Source organism: Corella eumyota, chromosome 1 (genome assembly GCF_963082875.1).
Source record: "Corella eumyota chromosome 1, kaCorEumy4.1, whole genome shotgun sequence".
NCBI lineage: Eukaryota > Metazoa > Chordata > Ascidiacea > Phlebobranchia > Corellidae > Corella > Corella eumyota.
This window is the reverse complement of record NC_137490.1, coordinates 7,913,676-7,932,942: the sequence shown is the minus strand read 5'-3', so window position 1 is coordinate 7,932,942 and position 19,267 is coordinate 7,913,676. Positions and strand designations below refer to the sequence as shown.

Sequence of the window (19,267 nt, the reverse complement as noted above, 5' to 3'; positions counted from 1 at the left end):
ACGATATAAACTTCTGCTAAGCCAGTACTTAATCCGCATCATAATTACCGGGCAAATAAAATCTCTATAATATCCCGAACTGCTACAGGCAGACAGGCAACTTAAGACTGGGTCAGAGTAACTAATGTTACTTTATGTTTAGGTCGTGTATTCGACCTTCACACATCAGGATAAAGGTATAAACAAAAAAAATTAGGCTTAGCTTTATTAAAATTTAATTAAACAAAATTTTAAATTAAAGTTTTCTTCGGTTGCAAATTATAGCCTAAACTATTTTCATTATGCTTTAGATTAAAAATGTTTTTGAGCAAACAAAAAAGTCTATTTATACTTAACATCTCAAAAAAATTGCCAAACCAAATATATTTGCGATATGTAAATGGACTATCGAATTTCGATGGCCCTGTGCCAGTTATTACAAACTCCAAAACCAAAACTACTTCACTGCGAGAAGAAATACAAACCTATAGAACGGAAATTTATGACAAAGAACTTAAAAAACAATTGTCAGAAGCAGTCCCTAGAATTGAAAAAATTGAGGTTAAATATAAGGGTAAGGGAATATCTGATAGCGCTACAATGTACATGAACAAGTGCTTGTCAACTCCATACCAGTGTGCTATGCATATTTCTAGTACATTTGCCCAAAGTTCCATTTTAGCTCTTGTTTCACCTAGCGAGACTGAATCAAATAGCAATAAAAATAAAGGCGAGGTTGTTTTACATTCTGATTCTGAAGAAACACCTGTAGTTGTAAAGGAACCCCTAAAACCTATTGTATGGGGGTTGCACAATCCACTCAAATATGATTGCGAACTTGAGATTTTAAAATTTAACATGGGCGATGCACCAAAATGGCATTATGATGAGGTTAATGAAGCTTATTGGAGGTCATGTTCTCTTGTTCTCGGTGCTGTTATGCAAGAAGCATTTAAGGAAAAATACAATGTTGGCTTGCATAAGTTGCCCCAAATTTCTACAACTTCTGGAGCTTTTTGCTACGATGTTTTGTTAGATGAAAGCTTAGCAGATTGGAAACCAACAGAAAGCGACTTAATTTTTTTTACCAAATTGGCAAGGTCAATTATATCCAAAGGATTAAAATTTGAGAATCTTGAAGTTGACAAACAATTAGCAAATGAAATGTTTATTGGAGATCAATCACATTTAGATAGAATTGAAAGTACAGATTCCAACAAAATAACACTTTGTAGATTTGGTGACTACATAGATATATGTGATAAACCGCCAATATCAGATACCTCCAAAATCTTTCATTATGTGGTTACTGCTTTGCATCAACTTTGCTTACCTGAAAAAACAAATTTCTGGCGGATACAAGGGCTTTCTTTGCCAAGTGACCTCAAGGTTCACCATTTAGTTTGGGCCAGGTTAGAACAAAGAGCCAGAAGATTTGTTAACGAAGATGTACAATACAGTGCATTGGACGAAGTTGATGAAAAACCTGACATCTGCTACAAGTCTATTGAAAATAAAACCAAATTGTATACCACAAATACTGGGCAGTGGGTTGGGGACAAATGGCTTTCAACAACTGAACAATTAGATCCAAAAATTGATTAAAAATAAACATTTTTTAAATTTTCTGAAAATATTTTTTGTGATATTTTTCAATAACTGATGCTCCTAGTCTGAAATCATAAAAGTTTCTAACTTGTAACAACTAATACTTTTATTCTAAAATTTATAAGGTATTTTGTTTTGTCCACAGATACTGTGTTAAGAATATAAAAATGTATAAAGTAAACACAACAGGGGAAAGGTTTTTAAACAGCCTAAAAGTGTCTGAGGAACATGGAATGATATCATCTCTTGTACACATCGGTCAGTTTATTACAGATTGTGGATCTATTCTTTGTGAGTCTGAGTTGCTGGGTAAACAAAACAATGATTTGTCCACTGAACTGCTAAGCAAGGAGTTAGAAGTGGACGAAGAAACTGTGACGGAGTTACAAGAGGTTTGCAGCCCTGATTCATTAGTTTGTGACTTGGAGGCTGATGTCCTTACCTGGGATGAAATATCGTCTGTTCCATCAGAAGTTCATTTGACGACATTGGAATACTGGCGTGAGGTTCTTAATAGAAGGGCAACTTTAGGTAAATACAACTACTTATACAAATCAAAGTACTTTGAGATGGACTGTGCACTGCGTGAAAGGGCGGAGAGTATTAAGGAAAAAGATGAAAAAGACCAGGTGAAATATCCCGATACCTTAATTACAATTTGTGTGAATTTTCCCAGAAATTACAGAAGGAACAAATGCTGTGGTGTTGATTTTTTGGTCTTGGGAAGCCAAAACCTGACTGAGTTACGAGATTTTATCCCATGTGCACTTGATCATCAACCAGTTGGAGATTTTACGGAGAATCCAAATTTTCCAACCTCAGTTACACTTAAAGATATTTGCCCTTCTTCCTCATTTTTAATTGAAAACATATTTTTTAATGATTATCGTTTGCCAACAAATATTGACCTTAGTGAAGGGGTAAGAAAATGGGCGAATGACTGTGACACGATTGTTCCAAAAAATTGTGAGTTCGGAGATATGAACAAAGTGACTTTTAATGATCTTAAACTAAGACTCGGATGTCCGTACATATTTTTACATCAAGGCGATTGTGAGCATATTATTGTTTTTAAAGACATTAGATTGTTGTCGAAAATGGACTGCCAGTCAAGAAGCTCTTACCCTTTAAAACTTAGCAATGCCAGATTCAAGACTATATTTTGTAAGCTTTGTAACACATATGCTGCACAATGGGTCACACGTTTCGACAAGTTAGCTGATGAGGACCCATCATTCTTTTGTGACAGTTGTTTTCGAACATTACATTATGATTTAAAAGGAAACAAACTTGATGATGATTTTTTAGCATTTCCTTATATCAATCTCAGTGCTTTGGACTACTAGTATTATTATTCGTTTTAAATAAGTTAATGTCAAATTTTTTATTGCTGCCAATATTTTTAATATGTACCTAACAGTGTTTTATGTTTATACATTTGAGATACAATATACACTATTTAAGATAACTTTGTTTTAAAATGGAAAGTTCTGAAAAAACAATACAAAGTTTTTCATGTTCTCATTGCAAATCCAAGCTTCCTTGCAATTATTTTGGTAAAAAACCCAAAGGATCCAAAAATATAAGGTATAAAAATATTATGTGTCCAAAATGTATTTAAACCTAAAAAAACTACAAGAAAAATACTGAACCTATAAATGTTCAATTTAATTTTTTCGATTAATTTTTCTTTTTTAGTTTTTTGGAAGATGTTTATTCAATGAAAGACCCCTTTTCTCCAAAAGAAGATTTTCTGGTTGTTGGTGCACATTGTACTATGTGTGAAGCACCAGTTTGTGTAGACCAGCAATGCAGTATATTTTATCGTGAAAGGCATATATAAATACTACTATTTTTAAAATTTTTTCACTATTTATTTTAAATAAAAAAAGAAACTACATGGCTGCAATGTAAGCAATAAGTCATTTTTAAGAACTATTTATAAATAACAATTTTTTCTATGGCACCTGCTAAAATATTTTTATACAGATTTTGCTGTGGTTGTGCAAAGAATTCTAAACACAAGTTTCCATCTATTATACAAGAAGAAATTAACAAAATGAAATGAAAGGTATGTTGACATAATAATAACCAAATAAAAACAAAAATGTATTGCAATGTTTAAAGAAAAAATATACCAGACGCATTTTTTAAATTGATAAAATAAATCCTGATACTAAAAGCATTAAGCATGAACATAATTGAACAATGTTAGAATGTATTAAATAATTACAGATACCATTCTTCATCATCTATATCGTTAATGTCAACACCCTCAAACAATCTGTTGTAACAGGAATTACCGGGTTTGTTGAAGTGCATGTAGGGATTGAGATTGTTTAAAGTTGCCATGCAGAGCCAGCAAAAGTAAGCCCGGCATTTGTAGCAAGTCATTTTGTTACATCCATCTGATTTCTACATATACGAAAAGTTAAAGAAATGTTTTAAACTATTTTTCACTAAACAGATGAATATGTGATGATATCTGTAGCAAGGTTATTCTCACTAATATTAAAATTAAATAATGTGCACGTAAAAAAATTAGTGTATATAATATATTGTAAACTTAAAACTTTGTGCAACTAAAAATAATTTGAAATGATATTTTTATATATGAAATGTCAGAAACCTCAATATATGCTTTGCATCCAGGACAATTTTTTGCATTGCTGTCCATCCACTGTTGGTTTTCGCTATCTTCTATTGCTTTTTGCAGTGGCTTTCTACCGAATTTCTTTTCCATTTGCCTTCTTTTTTCGGTATTACCGTTTTTATACTCTTCACATAATTTCTTAATTTCACCTAAGCAAAGAATAACGCAAATTATCACAAAATAATAAACACATTTTTTTTTAATAAAAGTGAATATTGATGTGAAACCTGATATCATTCTGCATGGACTAACTCCATGATAAGAAAGACGACAGTAAGGGCAAAAAGCATAACAACAAGCTGGGCATTGTGCAACACTGGCCTCTGGTTCAACTATAACAGCTGATTGACAGTGCGTCAATGGGCAATACATAATATCAATCATAGTATCTAAAGTCGTTTGTAACATTAGTTTTTCGTATCTATTGTACAGCTCTGAAGTGACCAGGTCTTTAACCTAAATATAGTACGATGTAGTTATAAAAGAAAAATATTTACAAAGATTTACATACATACTTGATTGGGTAGTAATTGAGTTTTACATGCAGGTTCTGGGCATATTAAGGCAGTAACGCTACCTTCACTGATATTGACCTGGCAGTATGAAGACAAACATTCTTTGCAATAAACATGATTGCATCCTGAAATATTATTAAATTATAACGAAAAAGTAATTATAACATAATCATAATTAAGTTACCATGTAAATGAATGCATTGTACACCGGGTCTTGTATCTAAACAAATATTGCAGTTAAAAATCGACGATTGTAATTTTTCATTGATTTTTGATTGATTATACACCAATAACCAGGGTAAAATTTCTGCGTAATTTCTTATGTCCTGAACCGCCCTTTGTGAAGGTACATGAGTGTTTTTAGAACTGCTGTCCTTTGGATTTAATTCTTGTTTAATGCACAGTGTATCAGTAATATTAAGAGTCGCTAACGCATCATTTTCTAGGAATTGAAACCAGTCATAAAGAATAACATTTCCAATTTGTTCGTTCCAAAGATGATCCAGTTTTAGGCAAAGTATTTCCAACTGCATAGAATGGTTAATTGTTTTACGTTGCAAAAATGTTAAAATAAAAAATTTACCAACATAAATATTATATATAATAAAAATCTGATAATTAAAAAGTTTATTTTTAAATTGAATTAAGCTTGGTTACCTGTTTTCTTGAAAGCCATTTACATGATAAAGTGAAGTTTGGTGGATTTTTAGAAGGATAATCACTAGGTAATGTAAAATTTAATGTAATTGGAGGTAAATACGATAACACGTGGGAAGTATTTACTTCGGTTGACCTCGTGGCGGTATTGACGTTGCCGTTTGAAAGTTTAACACAAACGTTAATTGTAGAGTTAGGTATTTGAGGCTGTACCTTTAAATAACCAACGGTATTCGTGATTTTAAAGTTATCCGGCTCTAATATACTTTCTAGTGCAAGAAGTTCGTTCTCTTTCTCCTCCGTATCGTCCATGGCTGAACTAAACTTGCGCTGTTTCGAAACATCGAATATCTTAATATGTAAATATAATCAAACATCAGCTGGGTTCGTTTATCCCCAAATTTTTAAAGAATATTTAAATATTCGTTTCTATTGTTAGAACTTTTGCTAAAATATGGAATTATTTTAAAATAATTTATTTTTTTTGTCAACACGTTTTAACGCTGCATTTTTATTAATTAATAATTACTAAACTTTTGCTGTACACCAGGGGCGTTTTTTATATGACAAGTAAAAAATATTAAAATTAAAAACTTGTGTTGTCATGCAGTCACACAGAAAATACTTTCAATCGCTATCACGTGAAATTTTATTGTTTTGATATAAACGGAGCTGAATAAATAAATTTGTATCTGTAGAGTGCTGATAAATAAAAAAAAAATGAATATTATCTTAGTATACTTTGTATATAAATTATAAAAACAATTTTTTATTAATTATAAAATTAATATTTACAGATTTAATAGATCAATTTTTTAAGCCATTATTGATTATGAATTTTCTAAAGGGGTCATTTGGTGTATCTTCAATGTTGCGTAGTCACAGTCTGATTCAAAATCATTCTGTATTAGCAAACAGTGTTATTCCTATTAGAACAAAATCAAGGTTTCGATTAAAAAAGTTAAAAAACGCCGCAGTTAATCCTCAAGGTCACCACAAACCACCAGAAAAAGAAACTGTCTCTTATTTACCAATTCCACACCATCTTGAGCACCATGTGTGGGCCCGAAGAGGTGATGTTAATAGAAAAGCACCACTTTTATGGCATACAAAATGGATAATGCAAAGAGACGCCAGAAAACGAAAACTGGGCACATATTATGGACCTTTAAGGGTTCGCTTGTTGGCCCTTAGGATGAATGGGTTTTTACCAGTAGAGCTAAAACAAGTTGCGGATCAAGAAATGTGTAACTTACCTCGTGATTGCCAGCCAAAATATGTAAAGGACAGATGTACTCTTACGTCACGGGGTCGAGGTAATAGAAGTCGATGGAGATTGAGTAGAATTATGTTTCGGCATTTTGCCGACCATGGTCACATGTCTGGTATGAGGCGTGCAGTTTGGAAACGTTTTGATGTGAACTTTAAAGAATGAATTCAACATTTTGTATTTTTGCAATTTCTGTTAAAAAAAAACTATGTTTGCTACATGTATGCTGCTATTTTGATAACATAGTTTTGGTAAACTTCAAAATGTATTTAAATATTTTTTTTTACTTTAGATTGCTATCATTATGTGAACTGGTAAGCTATTTTGTAAACTTTTAAAATGTGTTGTAATGAGAAAAACAGAGTAAAGACGACAGAGTCCAACTCACAATATGTTCGATTTAATGGATGGAGTTTACCACTTAATTGTATGCAGGTAAAATCTTAAAAATTACTGCTTCAATGTTTTTTTTATTTATTTTTTGTAGTTTATTCTTTATATATGTATATTCATATATGTATATGTGTAGACCACAACTTTAACATTTTAATGACTAACCATACCCTATTTGTATGTAAATCTATATCTATTTTTTGATGTTTCTTTTAATTTGAATGTTAAGTGACTGATTTGGTTAGAAAAAAAATCTAAGCTTTTGATGATGTTATTTTTATTGTATTTATTATGTTACTTTACAGGTTTTTGCTTGGATGATGTTAATTTTGTTTGCTTTTATGGCTTTTGGTGTGGAAACCCTAGCTCTACCCAGTACTTGGTGGCCATATGTTTACACTGTAAGTTGTTAAATCCCTTGTTTTAGTCAGTAATAGCATTTATTTTTTTAAATTATTCATGATAATCATTTAAAGAGAAAATGTTTATTGTAGATATATCTACAGTGAAAAATTAATGTGTAATTCTAAATAAAACTGATTTATTTTTAGGTTATTGGGTTGTTGTACTTATTTCATTTCGTGTTTCACATAATTGCAACTACTATAAATCCCGCTGATGACCGTTCAATAGAAAGAATGAAGCAACGGAATCAACCATACCCAGTGTTTGATCGTACTGCCCACTCTCATGTCATTGAAAACAATTATTGTTATATTTGTGAGGTTTCTGTGTAAGTAGTTTAATGTTTTTTTCATTTTAAATAGTCCCGCCCTATAGTTAGAATTTTAGTTGTCGTAATATGATCAAAACTCCTAATTAATATTTACTCGCAATAATTTTTCTAAACAACAAACAGCATTTTTTTGTAAGCCAAAAATTGGACATACTAGAATATAGTCCACTAAGCCCCTATATATATAGATTTATATTTTTTAAATATCAGTTTTTCTTTTTGTTTATTTGTTTTTGATACTGGTTTGTTTGTTTTTGTAAAAAAGTTGAGTCACTTGTCCTGTGCAAAACTTTTATTTTACTTTTACTGTTTGGTCGGATAAATATCATGTTTTTAATACGGGTGTATAATTTTTTTGCAATTTTCTGTTGAATCAGGCCAATTTTCTACTTAACTGCTTCCTGGCTTTTTGCTTTCTCACCATATCTTATGTACTGCAGGAAAATAAAAATATAGTTTGTATATACATATAATAAGATCAAACAAATTTGTGTCAACAAACATTTGTTTTATCGAGTTTTAATCATTTAAAAACAGTGGGCTAATTTAATATTGCTAAATATGTTCCTGGTACTACTATTATAGTGAATCTCTTTAGCATGTATATATAGGCTATCCTATGAACTTTGTTTATTAGTTTGCTTGGCTTTAACTAATTAAATGTTATTATTATGTAATGTGTAAGAGACTTAAAATAGGCCTACCATGCCTACAAACTTGAGAAGCACATTTAAAAGAAAATTATTTTAATTTTTGTAAATTTTTAGTTCTGAAAGGAGTAAGCACTGTAGTGCATGTAACAAGTGTGTTGCTGGGTTCGATCATCATTGCAAATGGTTAAACAACTGCATTGGAGAAAAAAACTACAAGTATGTAAATGTGATTAAAACAATGTAGATTCAATGTGAATTAAAAATGTTAAAAAGTATCAAGTAAATAATCGCTTTGTTAAATTTTTATTTTGCTTCACTTTTAAATGTGTTAAACAGTTTGTGAGTTGCAATAGTTAAATATTTTTTTTACTTTTTTTAGTATGTTTCTTGGCACCTTAATCTCGGCTATTCTTGGTGCTGTTGGAATGGCTGCAATCTCTCTTTATGTGTTTATTAATGCTGTTCAAGACTTCAAGAATTTAAATATTGGTTTGTTTACTGTTTAAATTAACTTGGTTTTTATTTTCAAGGCAGATGTCTAAATTGTGACTAACCCTTTTTATGGATTTAAATTTATAAAATTTTAAGATAATTTTTTTGTTATGGCCTTATTTCTAAAATATGCAATTTTCGTCTTACTTAATATGTTTTGTTTTTTATTTTTTTTAATAAACAGGATTTCATTTTAATGAATATGAATTCATATATAAAATATTTCTTTCACAGATGTATGGTGGAACTCAAGTCTATCATTAAGAATTGTGTTTCTTGTTTTTCTCGGCATTAAAATCTTTATGTTGATTTGCTGCCTGTTTTTAATAATACAACTTCTATTTTTTCATTTAATGCTTAGTAAGTAAACGAAAAAATTAAAAAATACCTTTTATCAGTTAAGTTAAAACTTTATTCTTTATATGTAGTTCTGGCAGGTAACTAAAATAAAAATAAATTTTAATTACATTTTTTAAGCCTTTAAATTGTCTATCTGCCTTTGACCTTAAACCTTCATTGATTTGGTTTTATGGTGTTATTTTTGTATCTTGGCAGTGGTAAGCAAAAAAAATTTAAATATTTTTAATTTAGTGCAACATAAAACATCAACATATGATTACATCAAACAAAAAATTCAAGTCAAGGAAGAAAGAAAGCGCCAGAAGGAACAGGAACAAGAAAACGATTTAAGTGCTGTTGAAAATGGGACAATTTGTAATGCCGAATCAGATGTCATAGAGACGTCACGCCGTGAGCGGGTAGCACATCCCCAGACCGTGCCAACTGTAGAAAGTACACCAAAAAATCAAAATACAGCACCTAAGGAAGAATTCCCTAAACATGCGTTAATGAAAAATAAACACATCACTCAAGAACCAAATCAAAATATCGTCCCAACTGTTGTGAGCAACACAAATATTCCTCCCGACAGGGGTAATGAGGTTATTTCACCCCAAGACAACCCCAGTTATGTGACAGATGACGACAGTGTGTTGACTGTGCATAGTATCTCCAACAATATTGCAAATGTAGTGGTCCATGTTGATGACAATGGTCTTCTGCCAAATGCAATTTCTGAAAACGTAGGTACTGTTCTAATTCTTAAAAGTTTTAAATTTAGTGGTTTTTGTACAGTTTTGGGCATGTGATTGACTGGTTAATATAAATAGGGTTAGTTATGAACTTCTAATAAACTTGATTTGTCTTTTATTTTAATATATGACTTTATACATCAAGGGTGATCAAGATATGCCATCAAAAAATCCTCACCTCAAAAAACTGAAAAAAAATAAAAATTCCTCAAATGAACTAAACGGAATGTTGATGTCAAAAAACTCAAAACTTCCTCCACTAAGAGCCTCGAGAGATTCAAGTTCGGAAGAAATCAGCATCAAAAAGCGTAAATTACCATCCCTTCCAACCAAAAACTCACTCGACTAGAGTTCTATGTTTCCTCCCTAATTGCACTTGAAGATCCTTTCTGTTTGTAATGTCCATGTCTAGAGATTACTGTTTAATTTTAATATCAATTTATTATTATTTACAGATATATTATCAAGTTTATTAATATTACAGATATATTTTCCTTAAGTTTTATTTATTCCTTTTAGATATTTTATTTATGTCATACATAGTACATAGTTAACACTTTGTTGCCTTTTCAAGATAGCACATTTATTCAATAGTTTGCATTATACTGGTTTGACAACAGAAAATTCAAATTTTTATTAAATTAAAATATTTTTTAAAATTTGATTAGTCACAAAGAGTTGGCCCATGTAATAAGATTGTGTATTGTGTAAGTTGAATATTCAAGAATAACTTCTTAATTTTTTTTATTATTGGTGTACTACTGTGCTACTATAATCTAACTCTTCATAGCTGTGCTTTTGTAATTTTGCACTTTGCAACGCTTAAATCTGTTTTGCCATTTTTTTTTGTAAAATTTTAAAAATGTCAAACAGGAGGCCCTACATGTCAACAGTGTTTAAAATAACATAATATTAACAAACTTTTAACAATATGTAACTAATAAGCCGTAATATGCAAATTAACTCTAACAAAGAATTCTTTTTTAACGAAAGGAAATGTGTTGCAATTTTTCCTTCGAACATTTTTTTTCTATATCTGCGGTAAAGAATTATCAGGTTATATATAACAGAACATTTTAAGCAATTTAACTTAAAGCTGTTTTGTATGAATTTTTGCCATGTTCTATTGTTAATTTGTAAGTTGTTTTGTTTACAAGTAAAATTAAAATAGGCAATTATAATGTAAGACTTTTAATTTGTAATTAAAATATTTTTATAAACGAATAAAAATATTACAAAATGTACAAAATATTACTATTTAATTTATAATCTAAGTCAACCTTTTGTTTAATTTAGTTCCACTGATTATTGCACTGTGTTCTCTTTTCATTTTATATGTACGATTTAAAATATTATATAATCCGCTTTCCTTATTAATGTATATTATATTCGCGTTATGTCATAAAATACAGAATTTTGTTTTTAAATTTTTTGCTTGCAAATAAAATTTTATTACGTAAACTAAAAGACGTATTTTTTTTTAAATATCCAAATTTTGTGTCATGTGATTTTTACCTTATCTTTCGAAAGTTATTTGCGTCCACAACTACTTCTGCGTTTGGAAATTTTATCAAAGTTGGTAATTTTAATAAAAACCTTTGGGATAGTTTCGACCTAACTTTTTTCATTTTTTTTGTTTATAGCAAAATAAGACATTGCATCATTTCATTTCCCGTGCTATTTTGATTCTATGAAGGGGTTTGTAAATATACAAGTTGCATTTTCGAAAAAAAGGACTCTAATTCTCCAACGTCTTTGTGTGGGAATGCTTTAGGCAATATTGATTCTCCAGATCGCATGACCTTTATTATAACATTTTTAAACTTTAACGTGTGCTTAAAAATGTATTATATTTTGCATTTAATACTAAATAAAATCTTATATATCGTTAAAATAGTTGTAACAATATCTCATTAGGTATTGCAGAAGAATTAAAAAAATTCAATAATGCACCGTTGTGAAATTATTTTACATCATTTAAAACTGTTCACTGACACGCTCGAATAAAAGACACGCACGATCCAAAGTTGGCCTGGCTTCAAAAATCACGCGTCGTGTTAACGAAAAAGCGCGCCAATTGTGCAACAATGGAATTCTGTTTTTTCTTGCTTTATTGAGTACGTTACTACAGACCCGCGTGAAACGATTTTGGAAAAATGAGGTTAAGCTTCTTGTTTTGTCGAAATTTTTAAAAATTAGTCTACATCGTAAAACTGTAGTAAGACGAAATTTAAATATGAATCATTTCGATATAAATAGATATGTATTTCCGTACGATCAAGTTCGTATAATGGTACATGTCAAGAAAGATGTTTGTGTACAAGGGTATGTTGATTTATGACAAATAATTGCTTTTCTAAAAATACAATTTATACGGAGTATTAAAGTGAATCACTTACAAAATAATAAAATTTTTTTGCATCCAGATCACGTTTTTTCCTTGTTTTCAACAAAGTTAATAGTTTGCGGTTATAATAAGTCAGACAACATAAAAATGGCATCCTTTTTAATAAACGTAGCCAGGGGCATCAAGGCCTGCTATATAAGAAGAATTTCTGTCCTATTAAAGTATGTTATTGGAACAAAATAATAAAAGATGAATTTCTATGGAAACGTTCGATATTTTTTGTCTTTGGTTATATTTGGTTGCCTAGTCAGTATTGGGGATGGTCAAACCGGTATAAAGATTAAACTTCAACAACCTGGAATCGAATTAGGTAAGATTTTAAATAATAAATAAATGTATAGCAGATATTTAAGTGTTTTTGTTTCGACTGTGTTGTTATTTTTAGCGCAACAAGTAATTTTGCGTCAACTGCGAGCAAAAGTTGAAACTTTTAGATTACCTGATTATAGTGACGAAACTTTTGGATTTTCTAAGTAAGTAACTTCGCTGCGAAGGTTAAGCCATGACAAGTGTTACAATAATTTGCTTAATAATTTTGTTAAAATGGTTTTTAAAAGCGTACTAGTACCTTATTCAAATAAAATCAGTAACCACGTTACAGGTATGTTAAAGGCTAGTATTGTTAGGCTACGGTACCCTTTGATTTGAATAATAAAGATATCATACTTTATAGTAGGTCCATATTTTTATATATTTTTAAAACCTTTTTTGTTTATAATTTTTTTTTTTAATAGTGTAAACAGTAAATCCTTTGCATTCGGTCAAACAAAAATCAGACCTCGGTCAAATGGAGAACTTACTTTATCCATTGACAGAAGTGATTTGACTATTGGTGGGGATTGGAGATTTAGTCCATCGTTCGGGGGGTTTGTTATTAACATTGACACATTTTTTTTAACAGTTACATCTTTTTGCTTCCCTTTTACTACCTTTATATTTTAGGTTTAGACTTCCGAAGCCGCTAACCGGCGGGTTTAGGGCATCTGCTGAAGGATTAAAGATAGACGTTAAAGTCCAAGCACTTAGAGACAACAACGGCAAACCAAGGGTAATGTTATATTTAAAATGTGAATTTTAAGTTATGCAAAAAAGTATTTATTCGACATAAAATGTGTAGTTACATTATCATTTAAAAAAAATTATGAAAATACTGTTAACAGTTTATTATATTTACAGTTTGAATTAAGTTCGTGCTCTTCTGCGGTAGACGACGTTGAAGTTAAAGTTATAGACAACCCACTCGGTTTTTTATTTAATTTTTTTCTGAGTCTCACAACCGAAGTACTTAAGGAAGGAATTCGTAATATGGTAATAAAAACACAAAAACTAGTTAAAAAATGTATATATTTTATTTATAAAATTAAAGTAAATTTTACAAAAAATTTAGATATGTCCTGCGATACAAACATCCGTTCCTGTTCTTAACGATTTTTTGGTTAGAATGTACACTGGTAATTTTTTTTAATGGATTTTTAGATTTTGAATTAAAATTATATAATTCCTGTTTTTTTCGTAATTTTTAAAAAAATCCGTTTTTGTCAGATGTGACTCCTGCGTTTCCACGAACTTTGTTAGACATGAGACTTTCCGACAATCCATTAGTGACGCCATCGTTCGTTAGCTATTCGCTGAGTGGAGTCTTTATTCCAAAAACAAAAAGCCATACTAAACTAAGGTTAAACTTCAATTTATGGGTGACCATTGGTCTTGTTTTTAACACAATTTTTAATAAATTAAAAAAACGGATCCAATTAAAATGGCGCAGTGGTAAAGAAAATCGCCATATGTAAGATAGGTTTGATATCTATTTTATACATTTGTGTACTTGAAAGAAAAGTCTTTGCATTGCTATCGATGAACTGGCGATTCGCTTTCCTACAATTACCACTATTAAACTCCGCCTAAAAAAATCGGCAGGTTATCAATTATTAAATATGACTAGGTCAATAAAATCCAAAAGTTGTGTGATATGATTTATACGACATTTGAGCTGCAAAACTGCCCAATGATAAACAAATACGATTAAACCCCTACAGTAAGACTATATTCTTAATACTAATAAACTGTTAACAACAGGGGAAGGTGCGTAACACAATTCTGTTTTGACAATTTTCGTTCTGCAATGGTAAGAGATTTTCCTAACGACGAGAGAATGCTTCAATTCGTTATCAGCACCTATTCTGTTAACTCACTTATACATACCTTAACTGAGGCGGGATTTTTCACAACAAAAATTTATGAACTCAGGGTATGATCAAACTTGATAAAGTTAATTTCTGTAGGTATTTTTATAGCTAAAAAATGTTAGTTTTAACGTTTTTACACATTCATATTTTAACCTTTTTCTTATTTTTGGTACTTCACGTGTTTTTATTAAACTTTTGTGCTTAACTAAATTTTTTATGTAATTATTTTAGTTGGCCGAAGGAGAAAGATTTGTACCTCTGTCCAGAGCGGTGGAAACTCTTGCCGAAATTATACCAGGTCTAAATAGATATATAGGGGGGTAAGTGCTATAAAGCATCACATGTAAACAAAACTAAAATTCGTTTGTAAAATACAATTTTTTAGAAACTTTGTTGCGCGAGTTATGGCGAACAAGGCACCCTCGGTCCAATTTGTCGATGGATTTATGCTGGTTACCGGTAGTTTTTCGTTTGGAGTTGAATTTGTGCGCAGTAATGGTAACATTCCGTTACTTACAATTAGCCTAGTACGTACAATTAAATCAACAAGCTTGTTCACGTTTGTTATATTGTTTTATTCCCTATATGTGTAACTAAACCGGGGAGCAGTTTTGTTACCACAAGGCAGCCCAGGCCCACTTTGCATTAAGCTATTATTTCGGTAAAACCGAAACGATGAAATTCTTTAAAAAACTACATGAATATTTTTAACATGTCAAAATAGGACCTTTTTGCTTCAATGACGGCTCGATTTGTAGATGGAAGGGCGGAAGGAGAAATACCTGAATTTCGGGCGGTTAATGGAAATGTAACTTTTACTAGTGTAGGGGCTATACCTTCTGAATTTACTCGAGTTGTGACACACAGCCTTCTACCACGGATTATAAGAAATCAACTTTCTGGTAATACAAAACTTTAATACATTTTAACGTCGGTAATTTTCGGTTTTTAATTTTTATTTTTTTTAAACTAGAGGCCTTCAATTTAGTTAATTAATGAGTTTGTTTTAGCTTTGGGGAATTCCGGGATTGAGATTCCCAAAATACTGGACTACACCATTGAGAATCCTTTACTTTTAATGAAAAGGGTAAGTTCAAAATTAGGGTTGCCATTTTAAAATTTAAGCTACTTCAATTTAACGTTAATTTCTCTTTTTAGGATGCGGTTCTTATATCAACCAGTGCTTTTTATGATCCATAAATATTAACACAATAATCTGGGCCAAGTCCGTTACTTTAGTCGTAATTAAATCCCTAGCAAGGAACTTTATTTTTTTGATTCTGTTTTTAAAAAAAATTACATAAATAAACTGTAACTTTAGTTAATTTTTGGCCAAGTAAATAAACTGGAACTTTAAATTGGGCGTATTATTGAAGCAAAAATATTTTCAATTACATTTTAAACTTAGTATGGTTTCAATAAACGCATTTAATATTTATTCGATTTTTCTTTTTAAGTTAATAAAGAAATGCAGGTACACCTAAACTCAATACCTAGAAATTTTAATATATGTTATGCGACGTTTATTAAGTAACGCATTGGCGGTAAGTTTTAAATGTTATAACACGTTTTGCCTAAAACTAAATTATAGGATAATTATTGACGAAATATCGATTTCAAGCTGTTTTTTTATTCACGATAAAAACGAAGCACTGTACTAGATATTTGCATGCAAAAATAACTATTATATTACTTAATTAAAACAAAAAGGCCTAAAAGAGGGAAACTTTATAAAATTATTTTAAAAGGCAGATTTAATTAGTAAAGGGTGTACTTATAAAATACAGTGGCCGAAATTAGTTGCCGAATCTTATTTTCTTTTTAAACTTGAACAGATAACCGCGTTGTGCTACACTCCAATGACTTCAAAAAAATAAATATAAAATAAAAATTTTTTATAAATATTGCACATACGCTAAATTTAAAGCATTTGCCCACCAATACAATATGAACTATATACCACAGAAATACTAAAGTTAAAATCTATATATGTGTATGATGGAAGTAAAATTAAAAAGAATCTTGTGAAAGTTAGGTATTATATAGATTAAATTTGCTTCAACAAAATAAGAGCAAAAATAAGAAAGTTAAAATACAGAAGGAAATATTAGAAAAAGAAGGGAGCTAAAAGATGTGATTTACATTAAAATAGAAGTTAAAAAAAGTTATGAAAGTCTACAATTAGATGATGAAGAGCTAGTGGAATTTCTATTTTGATTCCTTCTCCTTAATGCTTCCTCTTCTTCCCTTTGAAGTTGGGCTGCAAATTTCATATCCTTTTGCTCTTGCGTCATTCTATGAAATACACAATAAATCTAATCTTATAAAGAATATTCCTAATATTGTACTTTTTACAGCAAAAGTTTTATTTAAAATTTTTTTCTTTTATTATAAGAGTATTATTAAGTTCAGTTAAAACTGAAAGTATTCTAACTTACTCGGATTCAGGAATTTCATTATCTTGTACAGAGAGTTGTAAGGCTCTTGCCAGTGCTTCATCTTCAGTCTGTAAAATTTTAAAACCATATTAATTTAGTACCATTTTTAAATCAAACTTCTGATGCTTTGTAAACTTGTATGAAAGTTTAAACTTACCATATTGCTTTGGACACGTTGCACGTTTCCTTGTCTTTCTCGTCTTTCCCTATAAATATAATACGTATACAACGTTATAACACTAACGAAAATTATAAAAAATGTCTGTTTATTTATTATAATTTTTTTTTAATTTTCACCTGTCCAAATCTCTTCCAACATTGTGCAAATAAGTTTGTTGAGGTTTTGAGGTAGAAACAGTTTTTGATCTCGAAGAACTTGCTTTGTTGTTGTATCTTTGTGCAGCAGCAGCACTGTAAAAAAAGAAAATCAAAAAAATGGACTTTAAGTATTTAACATTTAAGTTGGCATTATAATTATAAGTTGGCATTTTAATTATTGAGATTTTAATTGTTTAAAATTGTTTTTACCTACAAAAACATTTTGTTAATGTTAAGCAACCAAAAGGCAAAATAAAAGTTTACAAAGCACAAAGCCTTATTAAATGGTAGCCCTACTCCTTATAGTATTTGCATTGTTTTTTGTTTCTGTCTGAATTTACATAATTAAAACCTTACCCAGCACTTGAAACTGATCTACCACTGCCTTGGTATCCCTTACAGTCATGATCTTGTGGGTGTCGATGTCTTAAACAAAAGTTTAACCTACAGCTTGAACAAATTACTGGCATTAATTCTCGCTGCTTACATTTCGATGCAGAACAACGATTTGCATAGGCCTATAAACAAAAAAAATTTAATTATTACACAGAGAAGTTGTTTAAAATTAGCAGGCTTTTAAAAAAACTAAAAATGTATAAATTGTAATCTTGATTACAAACATGTATATATATTAAAAATGTTTAAATTGTAATCTTGATTAAAAACATGTATAAACATGTTTACTTCAGTAGTGCCTAATTTATTTTATTTTGATAGCTACACAAAGCAAAATCATTTTATGCCCAAACTTCTGGCGTCCTATAAAACGTAGTTTAACATATTCAATCAAAAATTTACCTTTCTTTTTTCTTTAGCTGGATCAGATTGACAATCTCTGTCTATATGTTCACCCACTTTAATATCAGGTGCTTCACCTCTTGGCACTGGAATAGGTTTGGCACAAAGGGGACAGACTGGTACCTGCACGTCTTTTTTGTATGCTGATGTACACTTGTGGTCATCATATCGAATATGTGTGTTACTTTAAAATTATTAACAATTTATTTTTAGACTAAAACTAGAACATTTTAAACAGATAAAAAGTAATTTAAGGTTAATACTTACCAGAAGATTTTGTTACAAGCGTCACATTGCATTGGCAAAAAATCTGAAACAAATTAATTTTTAATGTTTAGAAAGTCCTATAAAAATTTATTATTGTTTAGTTTATAAAAAGATATAAAAAAATAATATTTTAATTTACCAAGTTTGTTACAGAAGCCATCCGAGCAATGTTTTCCTAAATCTGGAAATTCCATTTTTATTTTACTTTTTTCTTTGGTTTATTCAGACTGTTAAATATTAAAATTTCTAAATCTGAACGAATTATAATATACACAACACCTAATTTAACGTTATGGTTAGTTTATACTAAAATTACGTTGCGGAAGCGTAGGTTTATATTTATGTCTACTATGGGTTACGTATTCTTTTATATATATCACAAAAAAAGTGACATTAAAGAAAAATCTCGACTATGTAAAATGCCGAGTCATAAAGAGTTACCAGAGCGAAAAAAAATTGCCTTAAAATGGTAGAAAGAAAATGGAAGATTTGACAAAGTATAATAGTTCAGTAAAAAATCAAATAAAAGGCTTTTAACAGTAATAGCTAAATTACCTTGGTAAATATTAGATTAAATGGAATTTAGTAACCTTGTGTCTTTCACCTGTTACGACTTCATATTTTTCATCTTAAACTTAAGATTTTTCTTTTTTACTTTAAAAACGAAATTGAAGTCTACAATCAATTATAAATTTTATTAAATCTAACTTTTTAACTTAAACATAATAAAACTTTATTGTTATAAAAATTTTTATCAAAAAAATATAATTTTACTACCAAAAACTGCAAAATATTTACAGGAAAAA

General features: G+C 30.0%; 8 protein-coding genes across 9 annotated transcripts; 6 read left to right on the top strand and 2 right to left on the bottom strand.

The window, feature by feature from the left end:
- Positions 1-297: 297 nt before the first annotated feature.
- Positions 298-1,675, top strand: LOC145753856 (large ribosomal subunit protein mL39-like). The gene has a single exon (XM_082570399.1). The coding sequence runs from the start codon at positions 298-300 to the stop codon at positions 1,582-1,584; it is 1,287 nt and encodes a 428-aa protein (XP_082426525.1). The 3' UTR covers positions 1,585-1,675.
- Positions 1,611-3,030, top strand: LOC145751865 (snRNA-activating protein complex subunit 3-like). The gene has a single exon (XM_082567994.1). The coding sequence runs from the start codon at positions 1,755-1,757 to the stop codon at positions 2,931-2,933; it is 1,179 nt and encodes a 392-aa protein (XP_082424120.1). The 5' UTR covers positions 1,611-1,754; the 3' UTR covers positions 2,934-3,030.
- On the top strand, positions 2,972-4,460 carry LOC145751874 (cysteine-rich DPF motif domain-containing protein 1-like). Its single transcript, XM_082568005.1, has 4 exons — positions 2,972-3,174; positions 3,286-3,420; positions 3,577-3,658; positions 3,823-4,460. Exons 1-3 carry the CDS (start codon positions 3,068-3,070, stop codon positions 3,653-3,655), a joined length of 321 nt encoding a protein of 106 aa, XP_082424131.1. The 5' UTR covers positions 2,972-3,067; the 3' UTR covers positions 3,656-3,658; positions 3,823-4,460.
- Positions 3,446-5,746, bottom strand: LOC145751857 (E3 ubiquitin-protein ligase RNF14-like). Its single transcript, XM_082567981.1, has 6 exons — positions 5,413-5,746; positions 4,940-5,282; positions 4,756-4,880; positions 4,468-4,696; positions 4,217-4,389; positions 3,446-4,002 (listed from the first exon to the last, which is right to left on the bottom strand). The coding sequence occupies exons 1-6, from the start codon at positions 5,722-5,724 to the stop codon at positions 3,817-3,819; spliced, it is 1,368 nt and encodes a 455-aa protein (XP_082424107.1). The 5' UTR covers positions 5,725-5,746; the 3' UTR covers positions 3,446-3,816.
- A 468-nt stretch (positions 5,747-6,214) lies between these two features.
- LOC145759670 (small ribosomal subunit protein uS14m-like) lies at positions 6,215-6,975 on the top strand. Its single transcript, XM_082573523.1, has one exon. The coding sequence runs from the start codon at positions 6,245-6,247 to the stop codon at positions 6,845-6,847; it is 603 nt and encodes a 200-aa protein (XP_082429649.1). The 5' UTR covers positions 6,215-6,244; the 3' UTR covers positions 6,848-6,975.
- On the top strand, positions 6,954-11,406 carry LOC145759654 (palmitoyltransferase ZDHHC11-like). Of its 2 annotated transcripts, none has more exons than XM_082573506.1 (8): positions 6,954-7,117; positions 7,381-7,476; positions 7,627-7,808; positions 8,579-8,680; positions 8,844-8,953; positions 9,191-9,316; positions 9,548-10,038; positions 10,193-11,406. In XM_082573506.1, exons 1-8 carry the CDS (start codon positions 7,022-7,024, stop codon positions 10,394-10,396), a joined length of 1,407 nt encoding a protein of 468 aa, XP_082429632.1. In that variant the 5' UTR covers positions 6,954-7,021; the 3' UTR covers positions 10,397-11,406. The 2 variants fall into 2 exon arrangements, with proteins under 2 accessions (XP_082429632.1, XP_082429639.1); XM_082573513.1 differs by having other exon boundaries at positions 9,548-10,042; positions 10,193-10,315.
- A 1,216-nt stretch (positions 11,407-12,622) lies between these two features.
- Positions 12,623-16,078, top strand: LOC145760553 (lipopolysaccharide-binding protein-like). The gene is made up of 13 exons (XM_082574475.1): positions 12,623-12,764; positions 12,840-12,927; positions 13,189-13,320; positions 13,397-13,502; positions 13,631-13,762; positions 13,842-13,905; positions 13,997-14,129; positions 14,531-14,702; positions 14,872-14,960; positions 15,026-15,167; positions 15,365-15,542; positions 15,651-15,727; positions 15,799-16,078. Exons 1-13 carry the CDS (start codon positions 12,644-12,646, stop codon positions 15,838-15,840), a joined length of 1,476 nt encoding a protein of 491 aa, XP_082430601.1. The 5' UTR covers positions 12,623-12,643; the 3' UTR covers positions 15,841-16,078.
- A 179-nt stretch (positions 16,079-16,257) lies between these two features.
- Positions 16,258-18,927, bottom strand: LOC145754897 (AN1-type zinc finger protein 2A-like). Its single transcript, XM_082571063.1, has 8 exons — positions 18,601-18,927; positions 18,462-18,504; positions 18,195-18,378; positions 17,754-17,914; positions 17,376-17,489; positions 17,236-17,284; positions 17,079-17,146; positions 16,258-16,935 (listed from the first exon to the last, which is right to left on the bottom strand). Exons 1-8 carry the CDS (start codon positions 18,653-18,655, stop codon positions 16,806-16,808), a joined length of 804 nt encoding a protein of 267 aa, XP_082427189.1. The 5' UTR covers positions 18,656-18,927; the 3' UTR covers positions 16,258-16,805.
- Positions 18,928-19,267: the final 340 nt, after the last annotated feature.